The sequence below is a fragment of the Myodes glareolus genome, chromosome 17 (genome assembly GCF_982192425.1).
Source record: "Myodes glareolus chromosome 17, mMyoGla1.1, whole genome shotgun sequence".
NCBI lineage: Eukaryota > Metazoa > Chordata > Mammalia > Rodentia > Cricetidae > Myodes > Myodes glareolus.
Window position 1 is genome coordinate 62,066,185 of NC_142042.1, and position 24,126 is coordinate 62,090,310.

The 24,126-nt window shown below is 48.2% G+C and overlaps 2 protein-coding genes across 8 annotated transcripts in view; one reads left to right on the forward strand and one right to left on the reverse strand.

Annotated features, from left to right (window-relative positions):
* The window catches only part of Setdb1 (SET domain bifurcated histone lysine methyltransferase 1), a 33,206-nt gene extending 20,219 nt beyond the window's left edge, over positions 1–12,987 (forward strand). Inside the window, exons 11-21 of one of the 2 annotated variants that reach the window (XM_087897780.1) lie at positions 21–179; positions 969–1,583; positions 2,670–2,786; positions 7,986–8,155; positions 9,212–9,840; positions 10,624–10,652; positions 10,758–10,887; positions 11,136–11,301; positions 11,712–11,923; positions 12,164–12,252; positions 12,394–12,987. In XM_087897780.1, the coding sequence (XP_087753906.1) occupies positions 21–179; positions 969–1,583; positions 2,670–2,786; positions 7,986–8,155; positions 9,212–9,840; positions 10,624–10,652; positions 10,758–10,887; positions 11,136–11,301; positions 11,712–11,923; positions 12,164–12,252; positions 12,394–12,511 (2,434 nt within the window). In that variant the 3' untranslated portion in view covers positions 12,512–12,987. The remainder of the gene's footprint in view (positions 1–20; positions 180–968; positions 1,584–2,669; positions 2,787–7,985; positions 8,156–9,211; positions 9,841–10,623; positions 10,653–10,757; positions 10,888–11,135; positions 11,302–11,711; positions 11,924–12,163; positions 12,253–12,393) is intronic. The other variant, XM_087897781.1, reaches the window with a different exon arrangement.
* Positions 12,935–20,938, reverse strand: Cers2 (ceramide synthase 2). 6 transcript variants are annotated; one of them, XM_085678052.2, is made up of 11 exons: positions 20,788–20,938; positions 16,207–16,380; positions 15,688–15,860; positions 15,401–15,519; positions 15,180–15,237; positions 15,045–15,095; positions 14,802–14,894; positions 14,505–14,633; positions 14,209–14,315; positions 13,977–14,130; positions 12,935–13,833 (listed from the first exon to the last, which is right to left on the reverse strand). In XM_085678052.2, the coding sequence occupies exons 2-11, from the start codon at positions 16,292–16,294 to the stop codon at positions 13,693–13,695; spliced, it is 1,113 nt and encodes a 370-aa protein (XP_085534178.1). In that variant the 5' UTR covers positions 16,295–16,380; positions 20,788–20,938; the 3' UTR covers positions 12,935–13,692. The 6 variants fall into 6 exon arrangements, with proteins under 6 accessions (XP_085534178.1, XP_085534177.1, XP_048283901.1 ...); XM_085678051.2 differs by having other exon boundaries at positions 15,688–15,805; positions 20,788–20,937; XM_048427944.3 differs by lacking the exon at positions 20,788–20,938 and adding an exon at positions 20,587–20,724.
* Positions 20,939–24,126: the final 3,188 nt, after the last annotated feature.

Genomic DNA, 24,126 nt, shown 5'->3' on the forward strand with positions numbered 1-24,126 from the left:
TCTCCTTTCAATCTCCCTAGAAGCTTAGAAAGCCAACTTGCTCAGTCACGGAAGCAAGTGGCCAAAAAGAGCACGTCATTTCGGCCAGGATCTGTGGGCTCTGGCCATTCCTCCCCTACTTCACCCACACTCAGTGAAAATGTACCTGCTGGGAAACTTGGGATTAACCAGACATACAGGTAAGGAAACCTCAGACAATGTGGGCAGCTTGACAATGTGGACTACTGTACAGGGTTCCCAAGGGAGAAACTTGGTCTTGAAAAGAATAGTTAAATTAAACCAGCCAGTGGCAGCACATGCCTTTAATCCCAGCATCCGGGAAGCAGATGCAGGTGGATCTCTGTGAGTTCAAGGCCAACCTGGTCTACACAGCTACAACCAGGACAGCCAGAGCTGTTACACAGAGAAGCCCTGTCTTGGAAAAACAAAAAAAGAATAGTTAAATTAGAAACCCCATGCCTGAGAAACACACTGTCACCAGGAAGTCATTTACCAAAACTTGTTGAGCGTGTTACCATCATCTTTCCTTGACTCCTAGCAAGAATATTTAGGGTACAAAACACAGACACTTTGGTAAAGGACTAGACTCTACTCCATAGCACAGATGTTCATTAGGGAAAGTCCTGTTGAACTAGAGAAGTCTGTGAAGAATAAGAGGGGGTTTCATTGTCTAGGTTTGTTTGCCAAGAGAAAGGATCTGACAGTAATCTTTAGCATCCAGAGCACAGCTGCCTGGGTGCATTGGCACACACCTGTAAATCCCAGCTCTTAGAAGGGTAGAACAGAAGATTGGGAGCTTCAGGATACCCTGGGCCACATGATGATACCCTGTCTCAAAAAAAAAAAAAAAAAAAAGGCACTATATGAAAGATGAGAGATGTGGCTTAGCTAGTTGGTGGAGGGATGATTATACAGCTGAGAGTCCTGTTATCTATCTTATGATCTGATATTTCGCATTTAATTTGCAGATCGCCTTTGGCCTCAGTAACATCTACCCCAGCACCTGCAGCTCCTCCAGCTTTCCATGGGATGTTGGAGCGGGCACCGGCTGAGCCTTCCTACCGAGCCCCCATGGAGAAGCTTTTCTACTTACCTCATGTCTGCAGTCACACTTGTCTGTCCCGGATCAGACCCATGAGGAATGAACAGTACCGGGGCAAGAACCCCCTGTTAGTACCGCTGCTGTATGACTTCCGGAGGATGACAGCCCGGCGTAGAGTTAACCGCAAGATGGGCTTTCATGTTATCTATAAGACACCCTGTGGTCTCTGCCTTCGGACAATGCAAGAGATAGAACGCTACCTTTTTGAGACTGGCTGTGACTTCCTATTCCTGGAGATGTTCTGTTTGGATCCATATGTTCTTGTCGACAGAAAGTTTCAGCCCTTTAAGCCTTTTTACTATATTTTGGACATCACCTATGGCAAGGAAGATGTTCCCCTGTCCTGTGTTAATGAGATTGACACAACTCCCCCACCCCAGGTGGCCTACAGCAAGGAGCGCATCCCTGGCAAGGGTGTTTTCATTAACACAGGCCCTGAATTCCTGGTTGGCTGTGACTGCAAGGATGGGTGTCGGGATAAGTGAGTTGGGGTGTATAGGGTTTGCTCTTTCTGCCTCCAGCTTTATTACACTTGCCTTCTTTTTTCCTTTTCTTTTTTTTTTCTTTATCTTGTTTTCCCCATCTTCCTTTCCTTCCTGTTTCAGCTACAGTTCTGCTAAGGCCACCATGAGAGTTATGATATAGAGACTGAGTGTAGTGGCACATACCTGTAATTTTGGCATTTGAGAAGCTGAGGCAGGAGCATCTTGAATTGTGGGCCACCCTGGCTTTATAATAACTCTGAAGGTTGGGCTACATAGTGAGGTCTTTTTATAAATAACAGAGAAGAAAGTATTGAGGTAAGGAGGCCGAAGTTTGATGTGGCCTCATGTAACCCTGGGAATGTTTCTTTCTCTGTTCCTATCCCCACTTGCTCCGCTTTTGTCTCTCCTTTTCTTAAACTTTTGTCCCTTTGTTCAGTCCTTTGATCTTCTATATCTACTCTACACTTTCTGTATCTTCCTCTTCCTTTTTTCTAAACAAAAACTGAAATTGCAGTACCTTTTACCTTATCCCCATCCTTGGTTGTTTGGTTTTTATTCAGAGCAGGAACAACTCCTGGGAGTCCCCAGTGACTGAGGGTGAGGCCTCGGCTGTCCCTGGCCAGGGCTTTCCATAACCAAGGTCTGCTTTTGAAAGTGGCCTTTAGCTTCACCTAGCCTACAGTAGGGCTTGCTTCATGCTTAGAGTGACCTGTGGACGTTAGAGCCTTTCTTCATGTCTCACATTTCAGGCAATCCTTGCCAGCAAGGTCACTCACTCAGCAAGTACACCTCCTTGTCACACATGGGGCACTGTGGGCATAGCAGAGCCTGGCCCGAGACAAGTGGCTGCTTCCAGGAGATTTTAAGTTATGGACTCTAGACTCAGTTTTACTTTAAGACAGTCTCATGTAGCTCAGGCTGACCCAAAACTCATTATGTAGCTGAGGATAATAATTATCTCCTGACCCTCATATCCCCATGTCTCAAATGGTAGATTACAGATGTGCATCGCTGTGTCCAGCTGCCATCCTTCATGTATCTCATAGTCATGGCTCTATTGAAATGCTTTCCTCTCTTTACAGATCCAAATGTGCCTGCCATCAGCTAACTATCCAAGCCACGGCGTGCACCCCAGGGGGTCAGATCAACCCTAACTCTGGCTACCAATACAAAAGATTAGAAGAATGTCTGCCCACAGGGTAAGTGGTTGGATTGGTGAGGTGTCTCAGATAGAGGAGTCCGTTCTGGTTTTTCTGTTTGTAAGAACCATTGGAAACCTGAGGATTATTCTGAGTGTGGTAGTACATGCTATGACTCCAAAATGATACAAATCATTGCCTTTGGGAGGCGGAAACAGGAAGATAGTTTCAGACCCATCATCCCAAAATCCTGTCTCAAAAGATAACTGAGAATGATTAGATAGTTTCTAATAATTTTCTTATATAGAAAACTTAGAAGGATGTGATAGGATTGCTTGATTTCTAGGCTGGGTTGGACTGTGCCCCAAGACCTTGTATGGGAAAAAAAGAACTGGCACTAGCAAGACGTTCAACATTAAGAACACTTGTTCTTGTAAATACTTGGATTTGATTCCCAGCACCTACATGGTTACTCCAGTTCCAGGGGATCTGATGCCCTTTTCTAATCTCCAAGGACATCAGGCACACGCGTGATATGCAGACATGCATGCAGGCAAAACATACATATAAGATTAACTTTTTTAAAGAACTATTAATTTCACAGATGTGTAAATGTTCTGCTTATAACTTACTCTAACAAGTGAAATGTATCCAAAGAGAGTAGGAAGAACAAATTATAGGCTTTTGTTAGCTTAAAATGAAAAGTTAGGCCAGTCATTGGTTGTGCACACCTTAAATCCCAGCACTTGGGAGGCAGAGGCAGGTGGATCTCTGGGTTTGAGGCCAGCCTGGTCTACATAGCGAGTTCCTGGACAGGCTCCAAAGCTACAGAGAAATCCTGTTTGGGGGAGGAGGCAAGGTTACCCTTAGCTACATAGTGAGTTTAAAGCTAGCAAGCCTTGTCTACATAAGACCTTATCTCAAGCCAGGCGGTAGTGGCACACACATTTTGTCCCAGCACTTGGGAGGCAGAGGCAGGTGGATCTCTGTGAGTTCAAGACCAGCCTGGTCTACAAGAGCTAGTTCCAGAACAGGCTCCAAAGCCAAAGAGAAACCCTGTCTTGAAAAAAACAAACAAACAAACAAAACTAAAGAAAAACAAAAAAAGACCCTATCTCAAAAAATGTAGAAATTTTAAAATATCAAAGTACATTTTGGAAATGTTTGGTTTGTCACTACAGTGCATTAAATGAGAATGGTTCCCACAGGTTCTTAAGTTTGAATGCTTGGTTGAACTATTTGGTAAGGATTAAGAGGTGTGACCTTCTTAGAAGTGGTGTGTCATTAGAGGTGAGTGTTGAGGTTTTAGAAACCCACACCATTTCTGTTAGAGCTCTGTCTGCCTCATACTTGTGGGTCAGATTTAAGCTCTCAACTACTACTCCAATGCTGTGCTCGCTTAGTGCCATGTCCCACGATGATGGCCATGGACTCACCATATAAAACATAAGTTCCCAACTAAATGCTGTCTTTTTTTGTTTTTTTGAGATAGGGTTTCTCTGTGTAGCTTTGAAGGCTATCCTAGGACTCCCTCTGTAGACCAGGCTAGCCTCGAACTCACAGAAATCTGTCTGTCTCTGCCTCCTGAGTACTGGGATTAAAGGTGTGGGCCACCACCACCCAGCAGATGCTTTCTTTTATACGTTGAGTTGGTCTTGGTCTCTTCACAATAGTAGAACAATAACAAGACAACCACTTAAATACATACCCAGTCCTACAAGAAACAGACTCTTTGGTTCTGTTTTGAGGCAGGTCTCTCTCTGTAGCCCAGGCTGCCATTGACACTTGCCATCTACCTGGCTTGGCCTACCAGGTGCTAGGATTCACCATACCTGGTAAAAATATTTCTGAATAAGCACAAATATATGTCATCTACTTAAAACTATCAGTTGCCCATTTCGCACATGGATTTCATTCTGTTCTTACTCTTGAGCTAGAGACACTATACTCTCTAGCCCCTTTCTATTCTTTCCCTATAAAGTTATTTGAAGGGTGTTTACTTCCCAGAGCCATTTCTCTGTATTTCGGCCTACCTCTGAGGTTTTGGTGCAGGAGATGTGTTCTTGGCGCCTTCCGCTGCTTTTGTTTGGCTGTCTTTAACCTTGATCTCTCAGTTTCAGTCTTCTGTCTTCAGCCTGTCCCTGGACACTTGGAAAGTAGGCCTTTTCCCCCTGGGGGTTTGATTTGTTTGTTTTGTTTGTTGGAGGTGGCCTCACAGTCCAGGCTGGCTTCCAACTGATTATATAGCCAAGGATGACCCTGAACAACTGTTCCTCCTGCCTCTACCTTAAGTGTTGGAATTACAGGCCTTTGCCACACAGCTGGCACATAGGGCGTTTTCATTCCCTTGCATTTGCAGCACCACATTTATACTTTCTATAAGTATTTCTAACAACTTTGTAGACTCAGTTTTGGGGTTTGTTTTTTTTTCTTCCCTGAGTACTAGAGCCATGTCTGTCTTCCACACACATTGTATCACCAGACACCGCATAGTACAATAGTACAGTGCTACAGTAGCCACTGAAAGACATTTTGAAGAATGAGTAGATGATGTAGATGATGATACTTAGTGTAGTTACTCTCAAGTTTCCTGTGCTGGTAACAGAGACTTTTTTTTTTTTTTTAAGGGAAAGCTTTATTTCAGTTTACAGATTACAGTCCATCATGAAAGGAAGTCAGTACAGGAATTTGGAGCAGGAACTTAAGCAGAGACCACAGAGGAACATTGCCTGCTGGCTTGTTCTCTGTGGTTCTCCCTGCTTGCTTTCTTATATAGTGGAAGACCACCTGCCCAGTGTGCTGAACCCTCACATATTTACCATTAATTAGGAAAATGTTCTATAGATTTAATTGCAGGCCAGTAACAAAGATACTTACACAGATAGCTCCCTAATTCCCAATAGACTCCTTAGGCATGGGCTGGAGCTCTCTCTGTAGACAAGGGCAGCCTCAAATACACATACCTGCTTCACTTCAGGAGTGCTGGAATGCTCCACTACAACCAGTAGGCTTTTAAGGACGCCTAGGGTAAAACTTTGTTCCTGGGAAGGTACTGATCGATGGATGATACTCAGTTTCTGGAAATTGCTTGGACTATATAGGTCTGTGTGTTCATTTTCCTCTGCGTATTAACAGTAACCCCACTCATGTTTTAAAAAAATAAAATTTTAACTTTTATTTTTGTGATACTGGGAGTCAAGCCCAGATCTTTCACTATTAGACAAGAGCACTTCCACTGAGCTACATCCACAGTCTCAACAGTCCTTTCTAAAGTTGGGGGAAAAATACGCCTTTCTTTTTTATTGTTAATTGTTTTAGATTTACATTTGCTCTCTCTCTGTGTGTGTGTGTGTGTGTGTGTGTTTGTGTTTATATACATTCAGGCATGTGCTCTATGTGTGTGCTCTATGTGTGTGCCTGTTGGATCCCCTAGAACTGGGTTCCCCTAGAACCATGTGGGTGCTGGAAACTGAATGCAGGTCTCCTGCAAGAGCAACAAGTGCCCTTAACTGCTGACCAGTCTCTCTAGCCCCTTGTTTGGATATTTTGAGACAGGGTCTCAGGTAGCCCAAGCTGCCTTTGAACTCTGTATTGCCAGGGATGAGCTTAAATTTCTGAAACTCCTACATCCACCTTCACAAGTACTAGGATTGCAAAGCCATACCACCACCACTGGTTTATGCAGTGAGTCATGGGAGTGCTGCATGTTCATGGAGGCCAGAGTTCATCATGTGTCTTCACTCTCTACGCCCTTTCCCCAGACAGGGTTTCACTATGTAGCCCTGGCCGTCCTAGAACTCTCTGTAGACCAGACTGGCCTAAAACTCATAGAGATAGAGTTCCGGTATTAGAGGTGTGCACCACCGTTGCCCACTTTTTTTTTTTCTTCTCCTCTTCTTCCTCCTTTCCCCCCACTGACCCTGAAGCTCACTAGTTTGTCTAGGCCCCAGGAGTCCACCTGTCTCTGCCATCGCTGGGATTACAGGCGTACATCACCACACCCAGCTTTTATAGCATTGCCGATTCTGAACTCAGATTCTCATTCTTGCATTTACAGTAAGCACTGTATACCAGCAGAGCCATCTCCTCAGCCTTACTAGTTATACTTTTTGTTATGGGTTTTTATTTTGATTTAGATTTTTGAGACCAGGTCTCTTGTCCTCGATCTCAATGTGTAGACCAGGCTGGCACTGAACTCAGATCTACCTACCTCTGCCTCCCGTGATACTCTTTTCTTCAGTTGTTGAATTGGAAATGTGAGGTCAGAATTGCTATGACCTTTCTTACTGTTGTACTCAAAGTGTTTAACACAACTCTGATTTAATACGTTGTTTACTGACAGCTTGGCATAGTAGTGCATGGGTTTGAAGCCAGCCTGGTCTACATAGTGAGTTCCAGGACAGCCTTAAAAAAGCATTATACAGACATTACAACTTTCGTATCTATTTCTTTTTAGTGTATGTGATGTTAGCTTCTGCTTATCTTCTGTACCTATTTCTAGATGTCAGTTTTTTATTACATTTATGGGGTGGGAAGAGGTATGTAGAGATCAGAGGACAATTTACAGGAGTTTGGTCTCTCTCTCTCTCTCCCTCTCTCTCTCTCTCTCTCTCTCTGTACCATGTAGGATCCAGGGATTGAATTCAGGTCATCAGACTTGGCAGTGGGTGCTTCTGCCCACTGAGCAAGCTCACCAGCTCCTCTACTTCTATTAGTTGAAGTAATCTATAAATTTATAGCTGCAATCTGACTCGCCTCATTGTTTGCTTATCTTTTCTCCAAGGGGTGGACATTCTGACAGTCACGTTGTGCACTATACTATGGGCATTCTGACGGTCACATTGTGCACTATACTGTGGGCATTCTGGATTGTGCACTATACTGTGGGCATTCTGACGGTCACATTGTGCACTATACTGTGGGCATTCTTACGGTCATATTGTGCACTATACTGTGGGCATTCTGACGGTCACATTGTGCACTGTACTGTGGGCATTCTGACGGTCATATTGTGCACTATACTGTGGACATCCTGACAGTCACATTGTGCACTATACTATTTTGAACATCTTTGTTACTCACTTTCCCTTCTGAATTATGTTCTTGGTCTTAATTTGCAAATGAGTCCAAGAACATGGGTGGCTCATTCTCTAAATTTAGTCACTCAGGTCATTCCCTACTTCATAATCTTTACTCATGACAGATTTTACGGCTTTTAGTACTCTAGTGGCGGTCATTGATTTTATTCTACCTTCCTAGGGTTTATGAGTGTAACAAACGCTGCAATTGTGATCCAAACATGTGCACAAATCGGCTGGTACAGCATGGACTACAGGTTCGACTACAGCTATTTAAGACACAGAACAAGGGCTGGGGTATCCGCTGCTTGGATGACATTGCCAAAGGCTCCTTTGTCTGTATCTATGCAGGTTAGTAATGAAAGAGGAGGTTATTGCTCCATGGGGTTTGGGACATGGTAGTTCAGAGCAGTTGAACATAGCAAAGTGCTACTGGGCTTGGTAGCATGTGCCTATAATGTAGGTACTTAGAAAGTGAAGGCAGAAAATTTGGGAGTTGGAGGTATCCTGGAGTACATACCCAGACTCTGCCTTAAAAAAATAGTGTTTGATGGGCATTGGTGGCATACACCTATAATCCGGGCACTTGGGAGACAGAGCCATGCGTTCAAGGCCAGCCTGGTCTACAGAGCTAGTTCCACAACAGCCAGGGCTACACAGAGAAACCCTGTCTCAAAAAAACAAAAACCCACCAAACAAACAAAAAGCATAGTGTTTGAGCAGTGAAACTGAGCTCTGAAGAACAACATGTGCTTAGTTTGCAGGTGACACTGAATTCAGTCCTAGCAATATAGAAGAGGGAGTGGACGGTAGACAGTCAGACGTGTAACTGGGAGTAAGAGGAGACAGGAGCTTCTCCTGTAAAGACATGCCAGGTGATGTACCTATGTAGGTGAACCAGAGAGAGTTAAAGGTGCTTCATAAAAACTGTGAAAGGAAGCCGGACAGTGGTGGCACATGCCTTTAATCACAGCACTTGGGAGGCAGAGGCAGGTGGAGCTCTGTGAGTTCGAGGCCAGCCTGGTCTACAAGAGCAAGTTCCAGGACAGGCTCCAAAGCTACAGAGAAACCCTGTCTCGAAAAACAAAAACAAAAACAAAAAAACAAACAAAAAAAAACAAAAACAAAAAAAAACGGTGAAAGGGAATCAGATTTTGGCTATTGTTTCTTCAGTGAGAGATCTCATTTAGATCCCATTGTATCATTTTCTCCAAAAGATATTTTAGGGTAGCTAGGACATGTTGGCGATAAACAAAAAATGAGAATGTCAAAGGATGGTGTGACAGGTTGTAGTGACAGTGCTTTCATGGTGAAGACAGGGATGGCATCCAAAGTGAGCACATAGAACAGGATTTGCCCTCTGAGTAGGGTTACTGATGAAGACCTTTCAATTCTCTTCATTCTCAGGCAAAATCCTGACAGATGACTTTGCAGACAAAGAAGGCCTGGAGATGGGTGATGAGTACTTTGCAAATCTGGACCACATTGAAAGTGTGGAGAACTTTAAGGAAGGATATGAGAGTGATGTCGGCAATTCCTCTGACAGCAGTGGGGTAGACATGAAGGACCAGGAAGATGGCAACAGTGGTTCAGAGGACCCTGAGGAATCCAATGACGACAGCTCTGATGATAACTTCTGTAAGGATGAGGACTTCAGCACCAGTTCAGTGTGGCGTAGCTATGCTACCCGAAGACAGACGCGGGGTCAGAAGGAGAATGGACTGTCTGAAATGGCTTCCAAGGATCCCCGCCCCCCAGACCTTGGGCCTCCACATGCTCCTATGCCTCCCTCAGTATCTGTGGGGGGCTGCAAACCACCTTCATCTGAGGAGACTCCCAAGAACAAGGTGGCCTCGTGGCTGAGCTGCAATAGTGTCAGTGAAAGTGGATTTGCCGACTCTGACAGCCGTTCTTCCTTCAAGACTAGTGAAGGTGGAGATGGCCGGGCTGGGGGAGGCCGGGGAGAGGCTGAGAAGGCCTCTACCTCAGGACTGAGCTTCAAGGATGAAGGAGACAATAAGCAGACTAAGAAAGAGGTAAGAAAGGACTAAATACGCTTTTTTTGTTTGTTTTCTTTTTTTCGAGACAGGGTCCTGAAACAAGCTCTTGTAGACCAGGCTGGCCTCGATCCACCTACCTCTGCCTCCCGTGTGCTGGGATTATAGATGTGCACCACCACTACCCAGCTGACTGAACACTCTTGAGAGCAGCCACCTCTCCCCCCCAGAAAAACTTTTACTTTTTAATGCATGATTCTGAAGTTTTAAAGCTGCATCTGGTGATGGCCATCCTAGCTGGATGACTCCAGGACATTGTAAGGTGTCGCATGACAAGAGTCAGGGAACATGTGTCTATGTTAAGAGCAGTGCCTTTTAACCTTGGTGCAAATGGGGATTGGGGGGCGGTCACCTCGGTCAAGACTCCATCTCAAACCCAAAGCAATAAATAACTGTAGTTAGGGTTTGTTTCATTTTGTTTTTCATTAATGTTTTTAGATAGGATTGCACTACAATCGAGGTTGGCTTGAAATTTGCTATTACAAATATATCTTTGATGTTGAAACATTCCCCATTACAGGTAGTAAAACTGTTGGGTCCATGGAACACTGTGTTCCCATGTTATATTATTGGGAAAGATTAAAGGACCTTGCCAGGGGAGTATACTGGTGAGAGTGATTATTGCTGTTAGGTTACAGAGTGGTTTCCCCAGAGCACCCCTCTTCAGTGTGCCTCTTACTACCTTATGCTAATCTTGTCTTTGGAAATCTTTTGTTACCTTGGACCATGAAAGCATTTAACCCTTCACTTGTTCCTTTCCAGGACCCGGATGACCGGAACAAGATGTCACTGTAAGTGCTTGCTTTTGGATTGTGTTAAGTCTGCCTTCTCCTTTCACACTTACAAAAGAAACAGCCAGTAACTTGACCCCTCTCATTCTTTGCCCTTCCCATCAGAGTTACTGAAAGCTCTCAGAATTATGGACACAATCTTCCTATGAAGTCTGAAGGGCTTCGCCGACCATCTAGTAAAACTTCTGTGCCCCAAACCCGGCGACTTGTGGCTTCTACTCAGTCAAACCCCGATGTGAGTGCCTTCTCTTTTATTTAGTCCAAGTAAAGGAACATGTAGTAGCCTCACCTCAAGTCATTCACTAGGATGACTATCAGTTAAGTTTCTTATTTCTTTGGTCTTGACTTTTCCACCTTGTTCTCCAACATCTAATCATCACCATGCAGTTGCCATAGCCCATTTTGCCAAATCCTTGGTAAAAGCAAGAACTTGAAGCAACCTTTCTTCCCAGTAGCTCTTCCCTTTGACCATTGTCTCCCCAGGACATCCTGACACTGTCCAGCAGCACAGAAAGCGAGGGGGAAAGTGCAACCAGCCGAAAGCCCACTGCTGGCCAGACTTCAGCCACAGCCGTTGACAGTGATGACATCCAGACCATCTCTTCCGGCTCTGAAGGCGATGACTTTGAGGACAAGAAGACCTCGTCCGGTAGTCTGAAAATGTTTGGGGAATAGTCGGAAGAAGCAGGAAAGTCGGGAACATTTGTTGTTGTTTGGTTTTTCCAGACAGGGTTTCTCAGCTATGGATCCTTTCCTGGAACTAGTTCTGTGGACTGGGCTGGCCTCGAACTCACAGAGACCTGCCTGTCTCTGCCTCCCAAGTGCTGGGATTAAAGGCGTGCACCACTCACACCTGACTAGTGACTTAGGGTCTTAGCCTGAGATCTAGCCTAGCACATTGCTATTCCTGAACTGAAAACTGAGGGAAATGTGGTGGCAACATCTAGGATCACAAGTCTGAGAAGCAGGCTGGGTTAAATAAAAGTGATAGAAGGTCTGATCATGAGTTGGGATAAGTCTGACACACACACCCCTTTTTTTATTTTTTTTGCTTTTCAGGTCCAGCAAAGCGCCAGGTGGCAGTAAAATCAACCCGAGGTTTTGCTCTTAAATCAACCCATGGGATTGCTATTAAATCAACCAATATGGCTTCCGTGGACAAGGGGGAGAGCGCACCAGTTCGTAAGAACACACGCCAGTTCTACGATGGTGAAGAGTCTTGCTACATCATTGACGCCAAGCTTGAAGGCAACCTAGGCCGCTACCTCAATGTGAGACTCTTGACCACTTCTAAGTTCAGGGTTGTGTATGCCATTGCTCTCAAATTCCTAATTCTTTAAAGATACTATACAAACCCACTTTTGTTTATAAGTTGATTTCAAAGAATAAGGTAGCTTTCTTTCAAAACATCACTGATGTGCAGTGGGGATAGAGATCAGATATCATTTTCTTGTAATTCTCACAAAGCCAGATGTTTCCTTGGTCAAATGACTGTCATCTTTGTACTACAGCACAGTTGCAGCCCCAACTTGTTTGTCCAGAATGTCTTCGTGGATACTCATGATCTTCGCTTCCCTTGGGTGGCCTTTTTTGCCAGCAAGTAAGAGGGATAATGAGGGATAAATTCCATGGAAATTCTGGGTGGGGGGGACCTTCCTTTGTGGCCAGCCTTCACCTTTACCTTCTAAATTCTACTTCCAAGTGCCTGTGCTTCCACATCCCCATCCTTTTCCCTCTTCAGGAGAATCCGGGCTGGAACAGAACTTACTTGGGACTACAACTACGAAGTGGGCAGTGTGGAAGGCAAGGAGCTGCTGTGCTGCTGCGGAGCCATTGAATGCAGAGGTCGTCTCCTGTAAAGGGAGACCCTGGCTGTTGAACTCTGACCCCAAGTCTCTGGTCTAGCTACTCTCCAGTTCCTAGTAGATAGAAACGGGGATTCTGGATCAGGACTCTCCCAGTGTGGTGCTAGCAGGCACTAGGGTGGGTCCACATGACCACTCTAGCCTCAGCCTGAGTCCTCAGATGTTCCCGTGTTCATTATTCTCATGGGCTGTATGTCTGCCATCCCTATCCTGTGTGATTTCGTGATGAAGATTGTGTATCTTCTCTCCTCAGTCCCCATCGTAATCTCCCAGGGAGAGGTCATTTTCCCAGTGGGCAGCTGTCTTACACTTCTATTTTATTTGTGTAATTTTTAGCAAAAAAAAAAAGTTACATAACCACAAAGAAGGCCTAAGAAAACTATTCCCTTTCTCAGTTCTTAATAGTCTGACACACTGTCATGTTTTATTTAACCTTTAATATACTTTAATTAAAAAAAACCATTACAGTACATCTTGGTCTGAAATGGTCCCTCGCCATAGTGCCAGGTCCTAGCTGTAGTTCTGGCTTTATAACTGAAACTCCAAATGTTCAATAAATAAGAGAACTAGTTGCCGTTCTACTCCACGCCAGCTTGTCTTAGCTGGAGGGAGGGGAAAGGAGGCAGTGACATCCTGGAACTGTGGTCCCTGGGGTAGGGTGAGGGGCATGTATACCCTCCTTCACTTAGTTAACTTGTTATAAAGGAGAAAAAGTTAAAAGTAGCTCAGCTTTCATTTTTGGCTCGAGCTAGGGAGCTTAGAAAGGTGGAACCTTGGTCCAGCTTTGGCAGAATGAGGCCCAGAGATGGGACAGTAAGGCACAACCCTGGCTTAAAGTCAGGGAGTCAAAGGCAAACAGCTAGCTCCAAATTCTTCAGAATAAGGAATGTGAGTTTTAACTCCAACCCTCAGAGTGGAGAAAGGTTTTCAAAAAGCAAGAGAAAGGATAGCCTGGAAAACAGAGAGGGAAATAAGACCATTCCCCTCTCTAGCAGAGGATACGACCAACCTTCTCTCCCTGAGATAGGCTGGTTACAGTTAGGTGACAAGAGTAAGAGAGTCATGTAGACTCCTCTCCTTATGCCCTTTCTCCCCGGAGCTCAGGTGTCCCTACAGGGAAGGTTGGCTAGTTTCTTGGCTTCATGTATTAATGTGGGAGGCAGCTAGGACAATGTTCAGTCGTTCTTAGGATGATTGTTATTGAGGATGGGGTGGCCATTAGCTAGGAGCCGACTCTTTGCTCCTGCCCCAGCTGCAGCCTCCTCCCCCTCTGAGCTCTCTGTTTCTTCTCGGTCACTGCGTTCATCTTCTACCAGCTGTGAAAAGGACAAAAAGGGTTATGTATTTCCTGCTAGCCCCCAGAACCTCACTGTTTCAGAAATGTTACTGGCACGACAGAGTTTAGAGCACTTGGGGTTGAGAGTGCCGAGGTCTACAAAGGGGAGGCAGCCTTCCTTACCTTTCCAGTTATGAACTTGTGGGCCATGCGCAGAATGAAGTAGGCCCAGAAGATATGCAGCATCTGTAGCACTGCCATCATGGCATTAAAGAAGTAATAGCCAAAGAAGGCAGGGTAGAGCTCCAAGGGGTATACCAGTGTGCAGTGGAGGATCCTAAGGAGTTAAGGGAGCGTGGTTACGTGGAGCTGGGTGAAATGAGAGAAAGGCAGGAAGAGCCAGCTCCCGACTTACCAGAAGGGCATGATAACCAGTCGCGTCATGATGAAAACGATGGCGAAGACAATGAAGAGGTTATTGCAGGTGTTCTTCCATCCCGCGTAGTTAAACATCTTGGCAGACTATAAATAGTCCATCTATCATCATGGGCCCCCGACTCTCCCGTACACATTAATTATATGTGTGTGGTTAGCAGCACTGGCTGTGCCCTCCCACCTCAGTACCAGGAATATCAATGCCCTCTCCAACCCCTGGGAGACTAGAGGAACAAATGAGCCTGCACTGGGAGCTCTACTGTGAGGAAGCCTAACCTCCAGCAGGTAGTCAGAGGAGTCATGCAGAGCCAAGATGAGAGTCCCTGCTCGGACATAATTGGCAAACCAGGAGAAGCTGAGGAGAATGATGGTGGCCACATGGTGAATGATCTGTTCCTTAAAATCCTGCAGAAAAGATGCAGGCTTCAAGAGACTCTTCCCTGTTCATTGTTCACACACACAGCCCAAACTTTTGTTCCCAGTATCCCAGCAGCTCTGTCCAGATCTCTGGGAAGTCCTGATTCCAGAGCCTCATCTGGCCCTTGGACTTAACTGCACAGCCTATTCACCCACCTTCCGCTTGACGTCGGAGGCAATGCTGAAGAGCAGGGACCAGTAGAAGGATAGTTCGATCATGTAGTACCAATACTGAGAAGGGACGATGCTCTGGGAGAGGAAAGAGGGGTGAGGGACCCCAGAACAACTAGCTCTAAGGGGCTCACCTCCAAACTCGCCCCTTCTAGCCCCTCAAGATACTCTGTTGTGTGAAGAAACTCTTAATATTGGGTGTTGCGTGCTGTAGCCCACTCCTCATACCTGTATGGGGTATCCCTCCCAAACTTTCCTCAAGTCATAGAACCAGGGTTTCTGCAAAGAGATTAAAGAAAGAACTCAAATCCTATTGCCTTACCCCATCTTGACAAAGGATGTGTCCCACATCCCAGTACTCACATCCATAATGACCGCCATGCCAGCAACAAAGGCAATTAGGTAAAATGTGAATCTCCAACTGCAAGAGGAAGCAGATCTGGCTAGGTAGGAGGATCAGCAGCTTCTACTGCCCCCAAACACCATCTTAAGGAACCCTTACTTCTACATACCACAGCCCTCTCCTCCCAGCAAGAAACAACAGAACTGTGCCACCCAGCTTCACTTGCCCCAGTTTCCCCCACCTGGCTTCTCGGAACTTCTTGAGAAGGCTGGGCCTGTCCTGGTTGCGGCGCCGGCGGAACCAGCGTTCTATCTGGCGGCTAGAGAGCCCGCTTTGCCGAGACAAAAGCTCTACCTCCACCTAAGCATAGTGAGGCCATTACATTCAGCTACCAAATCGGCAGTGTTGGAACTCTGCCCAACCTCACCCCGTAACAACCCACCAAGTCCTCACCCTCCAGAGCTAGCATTCAAACTCTGGCCCACCCAAACTCAGCAAGTCCCAGCCAGGGTCATCTATAGCTCATACCTGCTTGGGCTGCTTGCCGCTGGTCAGGTAGAAATGCTCTAAGGTGACATTGGGAGGGGCCCGTAGTCGAGTTTTCTCCTTAACATTCAGGAGGGCAGCCAGGGGTGTAGCCACATAACTGGGGAAGGGACAGGAGAGAGAGGTGTCTGACTCCCTTGGAGGACTCCTAACCCCTAAACGGGGAGGACAAAGTACCACAAGTTCAGGCATCTTAATTTTGGGCCTCAGTTTCCCAAGTTTCCTGGCAACCCCCTTTCCTCTAGCCTCCTGGGCTGCCCACAGCTGACAAAGCTGCCTATGTTCACTATTGACCAGGCGAAGAGGAGGCGGGCACAGGGTGAGAACAACCAGCTATTGAAGGAAAGGGTTGGGGGTGCTGCGGCCTCAGGAAGACAATGGTGCCCTGGGGGAGGGAGAGCAGGCAGCAGGGACCTGGGTGCAGAGAACACCAGTGTCCAGAGACCAACATGAAGTCTGCTAGGCTGGCTGGCAATCGGAGAAGGTGTGGGGCATGCTCACAGCTCAAAGAAGTATCGAATGACGAGAAAGACCAAGGCCAGGGGAAGTGTGATGTAGAGGTCGGAGGCTTTGGCATAGACACGTCCATCTCTGTCTTCTAGATCAGCCCAGGTTAAGTTCACAGGCAGCCACAGTCGGTCCCACCAGAAGTGGTCATACAATGTCTGGAGCATCCTAAGTGAGGGAGGGAGAAGCAAGTGAGAGCTCTGCGGGGAAGAAAAGAAATAAACACTCTTTGGGTTGTCAAAAGGAAAGGGACAGGGCTACATGGCCCTGGAACAAACTGCTTTCCTCATCTGTAATAGGACTTCAATGGCTTGGCTTTCAAGTTCCAGCATTTACAGTTTGTTGCAACCTTAGGTGATGCTGATACCACAAAGGCCTGATCCCCTGGGGGAAAAAAAACAAAACAAACAAACAAAAAACCCCACTCATTTCTTAATTTCTTATCAGTCTTATCTTTTGGCTCTCAACCTGGAGAACAAGCAAGACCCAGTCAGAGAAGCAGTAGTCAACAGCCAGGGAAGTCATCCAGGTTCACTGGGCTTCGTAGCACACATGCCTCTAATCTCAGACTCGGGAGGCAGAGGCAGGTAAGGCCACAATGTCCAGGACTGCCAGGGCTACATAGTAAGACCCTTAGCTGGCCAGCAGATCTACAGGAGAAAATGAAAAGAAGTACCATCCCCAAAGAACAGTGAGCATCAGACACCTGCACACAAGACTGGCACTCCATGCCAAGGCATTCAGTCCCTACGCGTGAGGCAGAGAATGATCGGTAAGAAGGGAAGTGAGAGGCACAGTGTCAGCGCTGAGGTCAGGGTCTGAACAGCAAACCAAGACAACTGGCAAACTGACCTATTTTTCATCTTCCTCCTCCTCTTCCTCCTTTATTCTTTGAGACAGCACCTATGCAGTGCAGGCTGGTCTCAAACTCATGACCTTATTGCCTCAGCAGCTCAAGCAGCCCAAGTGCTGAAATGATAAGCTCACCACCACGGCTGCCATAACCTATTTCTTTTCTTTTTTTCTTTTTCCTTCAAGACAGGGTTTCTCTGTAGCTTTGGAGCCCGTCCTGGAGCTAGCTCTCGCAGACCAGGCTGGCCTCAAACTCAGAGATCCACCTGCCTCTGCCTCCCGAGTGCTGGGATTAAAGGGCGTGTGCCACCACTGTCCAGCATTCATAACCTATTTCTTACAAAGGCTTGTTCACAAGAACATAAAAACCTGTCTGCAAGGGAACATCCTCAAGCCAGGAAAGAGCTGCTGCCTTCAATTTCCCTCCTTCCCTCCACAGAAAGATGAAAAACAGTTTGGCACTGAACACCGGGATCCAGATGAGGCAGGGGACAGTCATTAGCAGCTGCTCAGGAAATTCTAAGACTGGCGGAGTAGGGGAGCCAAGGAAGTCCCCACCTCTCATCCTCCTTGAATAAGGAGAGATGGCAGCATTCAGACTGACCTATGGACTGGACGCTGTGGCAGGTGGAGAGAGAGCAGGAGCTGGAGGACCAGTGTGAGCGGAGGCACCAGGCTCTGAATTTCAAGTGGAGCAGCCGCGGGAGGCGGACACCTCAGCCCACAGTTGAGCTGGGCAGAGCTCTGACTCTTTCCACAGCTCCGCCTCCACCCTCCACAGAAGCACTTGCGAAATCCCTCTCTGCCTGTCACGGGTCAGTCAGTATTCCAGCTTGAGGACTTTACCCTCTTGTCCCCACTCCTGGTCACTGCTCTTTCGGATGAAACCAAGGTCAGCATAGACGATAAAGGGTTTTCAGCTCCACACACCCCATCACGCATTCCCGGCCTCGCCGCGGAGGCCAGTGTCCATTCCCACTCCACCTTAGCCTGAATAAATATTTAATTTGTTGAAAAGAGATGGGAGCCTCTCAAAGTGAGCAAAACTAAATGTAACTGCCCACACAAGCACACATTCTTCCTAGAGAAAAGCAAAAAACCGATCAGGGAAGGGAAGAGCAGCAAACCAGACTAATGGGGCAGTCTGCACACCTCCATCTCCTCCTCCCCACCTTTTGGTTTAGCCAGATAGGAGTGGGGCCCAATACCTGACCCTGTCATCTGACTACCTTGTTTTGTGGGGCCTAACTTTTCCTCCAGTGAGAACTAAATTAGACCGTGCAGGCAATCCTAGCCTTGGGCTATCCCATCACATTTAGTAGGATGTTTTCTTGTTAGAGCCTCTAGAGGGTTAAGGATTCAGAGGGCTAGCTAAGGGCCTGCAGGGTGGGTGGAGCCTCTCTCCTGGACTCCAACAGCAGAGGAATGTCTAGTGCCTTTCTGATCCCTACAAAGAAGGTAAGAGCTAGGGGCTGGGGGTGGGGCAAGTGGGTATCACAGACTGGCTGAGGGAAAGCACTAGAAGAACACACCAGACCTCCTCCACCCTGTGTGTGGAGTGGTGAGGGCCAATGGGGGCCGCACGCTGGGCTTCAAGCGTGCTGTGATCAGAGTCCCTGCTGTCCTGAATAGCAGAGAAGCTGCCCCAGATCCAGCAGGGAGGGGAAGGGGCTGGGGTTTCCAGCCAGTCTCTTCACATCTCCCCAGAACCAGTCTGCTCCCTGCTGCACCCCAGGTGACGGCTTGGCACCAGCACACCAAGACAAGCATCCCATCAGCATCAGGCCAAACGAAAGAAGGCAACATTCAGCCCCCTCGTCCCTCAGGGTAGATGGAGTCTTGATTACACCTGCAGCTTTTCCACTCACAAAAATTATGCCACCTGCACACCCCACACGGAGAGATACGGTGTATGTATGTGTTCATCTACTGGTCTCCCGCACGCACACCTGCTCAGACACAGACACCGCTGGAGAGGGGCCAGTGTGGCAGGGATTTCACAGGCATTATGTGACTCCCCAAGTGGAGCAGGTTCTACCTGGCTCCAACCTTCTCTCCTCAAACTGACCCACAGCCTCTCCCCAGCAAAATAAAGGCGTGGAGAGACAGGTGCCAATAGAGCTTGCAGACCCAGAGGGATGGAGGGTATAAGTGTAGCTAGCCTAAGAAAAACTTCTCAGACTCAGTGGCACAACAGTCCTAGGGACTCTGTTTGCAGAGAGATTAAAAAAGAGAGGGTCCCACAGGCTCTCTGAGAAATCATAAAAAGAAGAAGGAGGTCTGAGTACTCTTTCCTGTTGAAAACTTTCTCTCCGGGGAACATTAGCTGGTCATGGACTCCTTTCTAGCAGGTGAAGAACAATGGGCGAAGTCAAAAGGTGTGTCACTGCTCCAGGCTACTGCACCAGCCCAAAAATATGGGTCAGATTCTGGCAAAGATGAGGGTGTGAGGTGGCAACCATGCGACCGCAGGCTTCATGTGGCCTAGAGCTTGTCTGAGAAGTTCACAAACTCCACCCCCCAACCCAAACATGTTATAAGACTGTGGCCCCCAGAGACCGGGAGAAGTCAGCAAGCTTAAGCAGCAGCTGAGTGTGGACGGGTGGGTCGGAGGGAAAGCGCCCTCTCTCCAGGGCAAAACCTGGCCGGAGGCCCAGTGAGGCCCAGTGAGGCCCAGTGAGGTATGGGGTAGCAATGGAGACAAGGATAAATTCACACACACACACACACACACACACACACGCACGTGCGCGCGCACATCTTAGAAAATAAGTACTGTGGCCAGGACCAGGACCTAAGAACAGTGCTGCAGCCCAATCCTTACCCTCAAGGGCCCCATCACAAGTGCAGTCAACAAACTTGAAGCTAGTCACCTCGGCTCTGGGATGGGAAGTGACTTCTTTCCCCAGCTCTAACATAAACAGAAGTAATTGCCTGCAGGAGGCCTTCCCTAATTCAGTTCTCCGGGAAGACCGCCTCACTCCAGACCTCATGATGCCTAGAACTCCCTGACTGTTGAGGCTGGCAACTCAAATAACTGAGATCTGGTTCGGACGCCAGGAGCGCGTCTTAGGCACGGGAACACTCCCAAGTTTATGCCAAAGATGAATGTCACGCACCTGCCCTAGCAAACTAGCTCGAGGGCCTCTGAGCCTGTAATTAGCAAGTTGCCACCCGTAAAGCTAGTTTCACCAGCTGCTCCCAGAGCTGGCCACGCACACCCCATAACGGTACAGGAATCTTAGCCCTTTGGGGCCAGGGCAGACCAAGTCTACTCCTTCCTGTTTCCCGTTCGGCACATGGACGCTCTTAACCTCTCTTCTGGGATGGGCAAAAAGGGGCCCAGCAGCAGTGGCTGAGGCGGCGGTGGCGGCCACAGCAGCAGCACCAGGGGCCGCCACCGCTCCTCCCGGGCCTCCACACTCAGGCCCCAGAACGCACGCGGCCCACCAGGGGGTTCTCGCACCAAAGGTCGGCATCTGTGGCTCGGGTCCTGGGCGAGCGCCGGGCTCCGGCCCTTACCTGTTGCCCCGCAGGCCTTCTCCCCGCCAAGGCCCCAGCCCGGCCCGGCGCGCTCGCTCCCGCAGTGCTCGGCCCGCCCTCCGGCAGGCCGGCCGCCATGAGCCGGTGGAGTCCCCGGCGCCTTCGAGCTGCGCCCCGAGCCCCCGCGCCTGCCGCCTCCTCACGGCCCCCACGGCCCCCACGCACGGCGCACGAACTCACTCGGTGGCCGGTGCAGAGCTGGCCGGCCCGGGCGCCGCTGCTCCGTCTCCTCTCCGAGCGCCCGGCCCGTGCGCACTGGCTGGGCCGGGTCCTCTCCTCCCCCTTCCGCCGCCCGCGGCTCCCTCCCTCCTTCCTCCTCTGCCCGCCGAGCCCCGGCGAGCCCAGGCCGAGCCCAGCCGCGGAGGGAAGGCCCCGCGCGCGCCGAGCTGAGCTGGGCGTGGGCCGCGCCCGGGCGGGACCAGGGCCCCGGAACCCCGCGCTGCGCCTGAGCCTCGGAGCCCCGACGGGGCGGGTGGCTCCCGCTCTGTCGGCCGCCCAGCGGAGGCGGCCCACCAGGACTCGGCCAGGGGCCCCCAGGCGCCTGAGGACACGGCTCACAGCCGGCTGCCTCTGCCCCACCCCGCGGCCCTGCTGCGGTCGACGGCCTTAGCCCGGCGTGCAGCCCTCAGTTCCTCCCCGGTGGGTTGCCACAGTTCCCGCGCCCGCCCGCACTGCGCGGTGCGGGAGGAATGGCGCAGCCAGGAGCCAGCCCAGGTACACCCGGTGAAAGCCCCCTGCACAGACCCCGAGGCTCCCCGCGGTGAGACCCGCAGTACCCCGGCCCTGCTGTTCGGAGCCCGAACCTTTAGTAAAGTGTGCTTCCCGTCTCCAGTCGACACTCCATACTTAGCGGCGATCAGTGTCAAACCTGTTATCCCTTATGTAGCCCCATAAAATCCGTGCTTCAAGGAGAGAGCGGCCTTGACTCCCATTGTGGACAGAACCTGAGTAAGTTGTACTTGAGGGCCTATTTACAGGGAGACCTGAAGCTTCTTCCATGTAAAAAAATATTTTTAAAACTACCTGGCCACGCCAGGCAGAGGCGGATAGATAGATCTCCGTGAGTTCGAGGCCAACCTAGTACACAGAGAAACCCTGTCCTGAAAACCCAAAACAAACAAACAAACCTACCTGGCCAGCATTTGGGAGACTGAAGCAGAGGTATCATTTTTCACCTTCATGAAACAGTATATTTTTAAAAAATATGTATTTGGGGGCTGGAGAGATGGCTCAGAGGCTAAGAGCATTGCCTGCTCTTCCAAAGGTCCTGAGTTCAATTCCCAGCAACCACATGGTGGCTCACAACCATCTGTAATGGGGTCTGGTGCCCTCTTCTGGCCTGCAGGCATACACACAGACAGAACATGTATACATAATAAATAAATACATATTTTTAAAAAAAATATGTATTTATTTTATTTTATTGTTTGAATGTTTTGCATGTATGTATATATGTGTACCATGCACACCCCGTGCCGACAGAGTTCAGCAGCGGGCATCAGATTCCCTGGAACTGAAGTTAGATACAGTGTGAGCAGCCATGTGAGTGCTGGGGATCAAACCTGCTTCTCTGCAAGAACAAGTGTTCTTTACTGCTGAGCCTTCCCTCCGGCCCACGAAAAAGCATTTTTTGCTATCACTAAGTCTGTGGCAGCGGCTTGCTTCACAATGTATACAGCTGAACACAAGTACTTCGCAGTTGCCATAGACATAGATATGACCACACGACTCTCCCTTGGGAGTCGGCTTCTGGATCTTGGGGTGGGTGGAAAGAGGCCGGGAAACCCCAGCACAAATTATACACCACAAGAGCGTGACTGTCCTCTGCGGGTCCCCTGCGCTCTGCTCTGTCTCCCTTCAGTGTTCTTGCCAGAATCTTCTGCCACACAGCCTTGCCGTTTTCCAAGAGAGTTCTTGTGACTGCTCTCTGGGCCCCAGCTAGCCTCTTCAGCCCAACCACACCGATGGAGGGACTGTCCCTCTTCTTCCAGTTTGTGACTTCTTTTCTTGGGGTTTTGTTTGTTTTTTAATACCTTGTTTTCCTCTGGTCCCCACCAGATTATTTTTTTATTCTGTGTGTAATGTTGTTTTGCTTGTATGCATGTCTGTGTACCATGTGCATACAGTGCCCTTAAAGGTTAGGAAAGTCGGGCTGGAGAGATGGCTCAGCGCTTAAGAGCCTGTTCTTCCAAAGGTCCTGAGTTCAATTCCCAGCAACCACATGGTGGTTCACAACCATCTGTAATGAGGTCTGGTGCCCTCTTCTGGCCTTCAGGCATACACGCAGACAGAATATTGTATACATAATAAGTAAATAAATAAATATTTTTTAAAAAAAGGTTAGAAAAGTATGTTTTATATATGTGTAAATATATTTGTAATATATATGTGTATATACATATATATGTATATGTATGTAAATTGGTGTTATGAGCCATCATGTGGGTTGTGGGTACTGGGAACTGAACCCAGGTCCTCTGCAAAAGCAACAAGTGCTCTTTATCCCTGAGCCAACTCTCCAGTCCCCCAGATATTTATTTTTTTGAGATAGTAGCTCACTATGTAGCCACGCCTGGTTTCAAACTCAAAACCAGTTCTCTGAGTTCTAGATTTGCAGGTGTGAACTATCATGCTCAGCTCCCCCAGACTTTCCAAATGGTTCCTCTGCATAAGTGAAGTTAAGTGTAAAGGAAAGAAAGAGAGAAGGAAAGGGGGAAAAACAGTGGGGAGCTTTGTGGGCAAAAGCCGGCTAATGAGAGCCCGAGAAATGGAGATAAGAAGGCGGACAAAAGAGAAGGGGAAAGAAGAGAAACTTGGCTTCAGCCAGCGGCACCAGGATGATGTCCCCACACACCCTCCCCTGGGTGGACCAGGAGATTAGAATCACCACGCCTTTCCAGCATGTTCCCCGCCCTCAGATGGCATTGCCATGCCCACAATGCCCCAAGTGTGCCCTACTTGCGGTGACTCACTTCCTCTGAATAGGCTGCTGAGGTGTCCCAAGGCAGTCAAAAGGCCATGGGGCTAGAGTTTAGGTATCTGACAGGCTTCTGGGAAGACAGGTAACATAGACCCTAATGACCAAAAGATCTTTCTAACTGCAGCCGGCCTATAAAACACAGAATCCTGCCCATCATAGTGACACACTGTCAATCCCAGCAGAGGCATAACATAGAAAGTTCTGGAACAGCCAGAGCTAAAACCCTGTTGTGTGTGTGTATATGTGTGTGTGTGTTATGTATTTTTGTATTTTTATACATTGCATATATATATATATATGTATGTATATAACATAACACACACAAGTTCAGCTGGTACATGGGGACTGATGTGAAGGCTTCGTGGTTAAAGGCAAGTGCTGCCAAGCCTCATAATCTGAGTGGAAGTTCGAAGAGCCACATGGTAGGACAGAATGCTCCTACAAGTTGTCATCTAACTTCTACATGCATGCTGTGGTGCACACAGGCCACACATGTACACGAGATAGACAGACAGACAGACAGACAGATAATAAATATG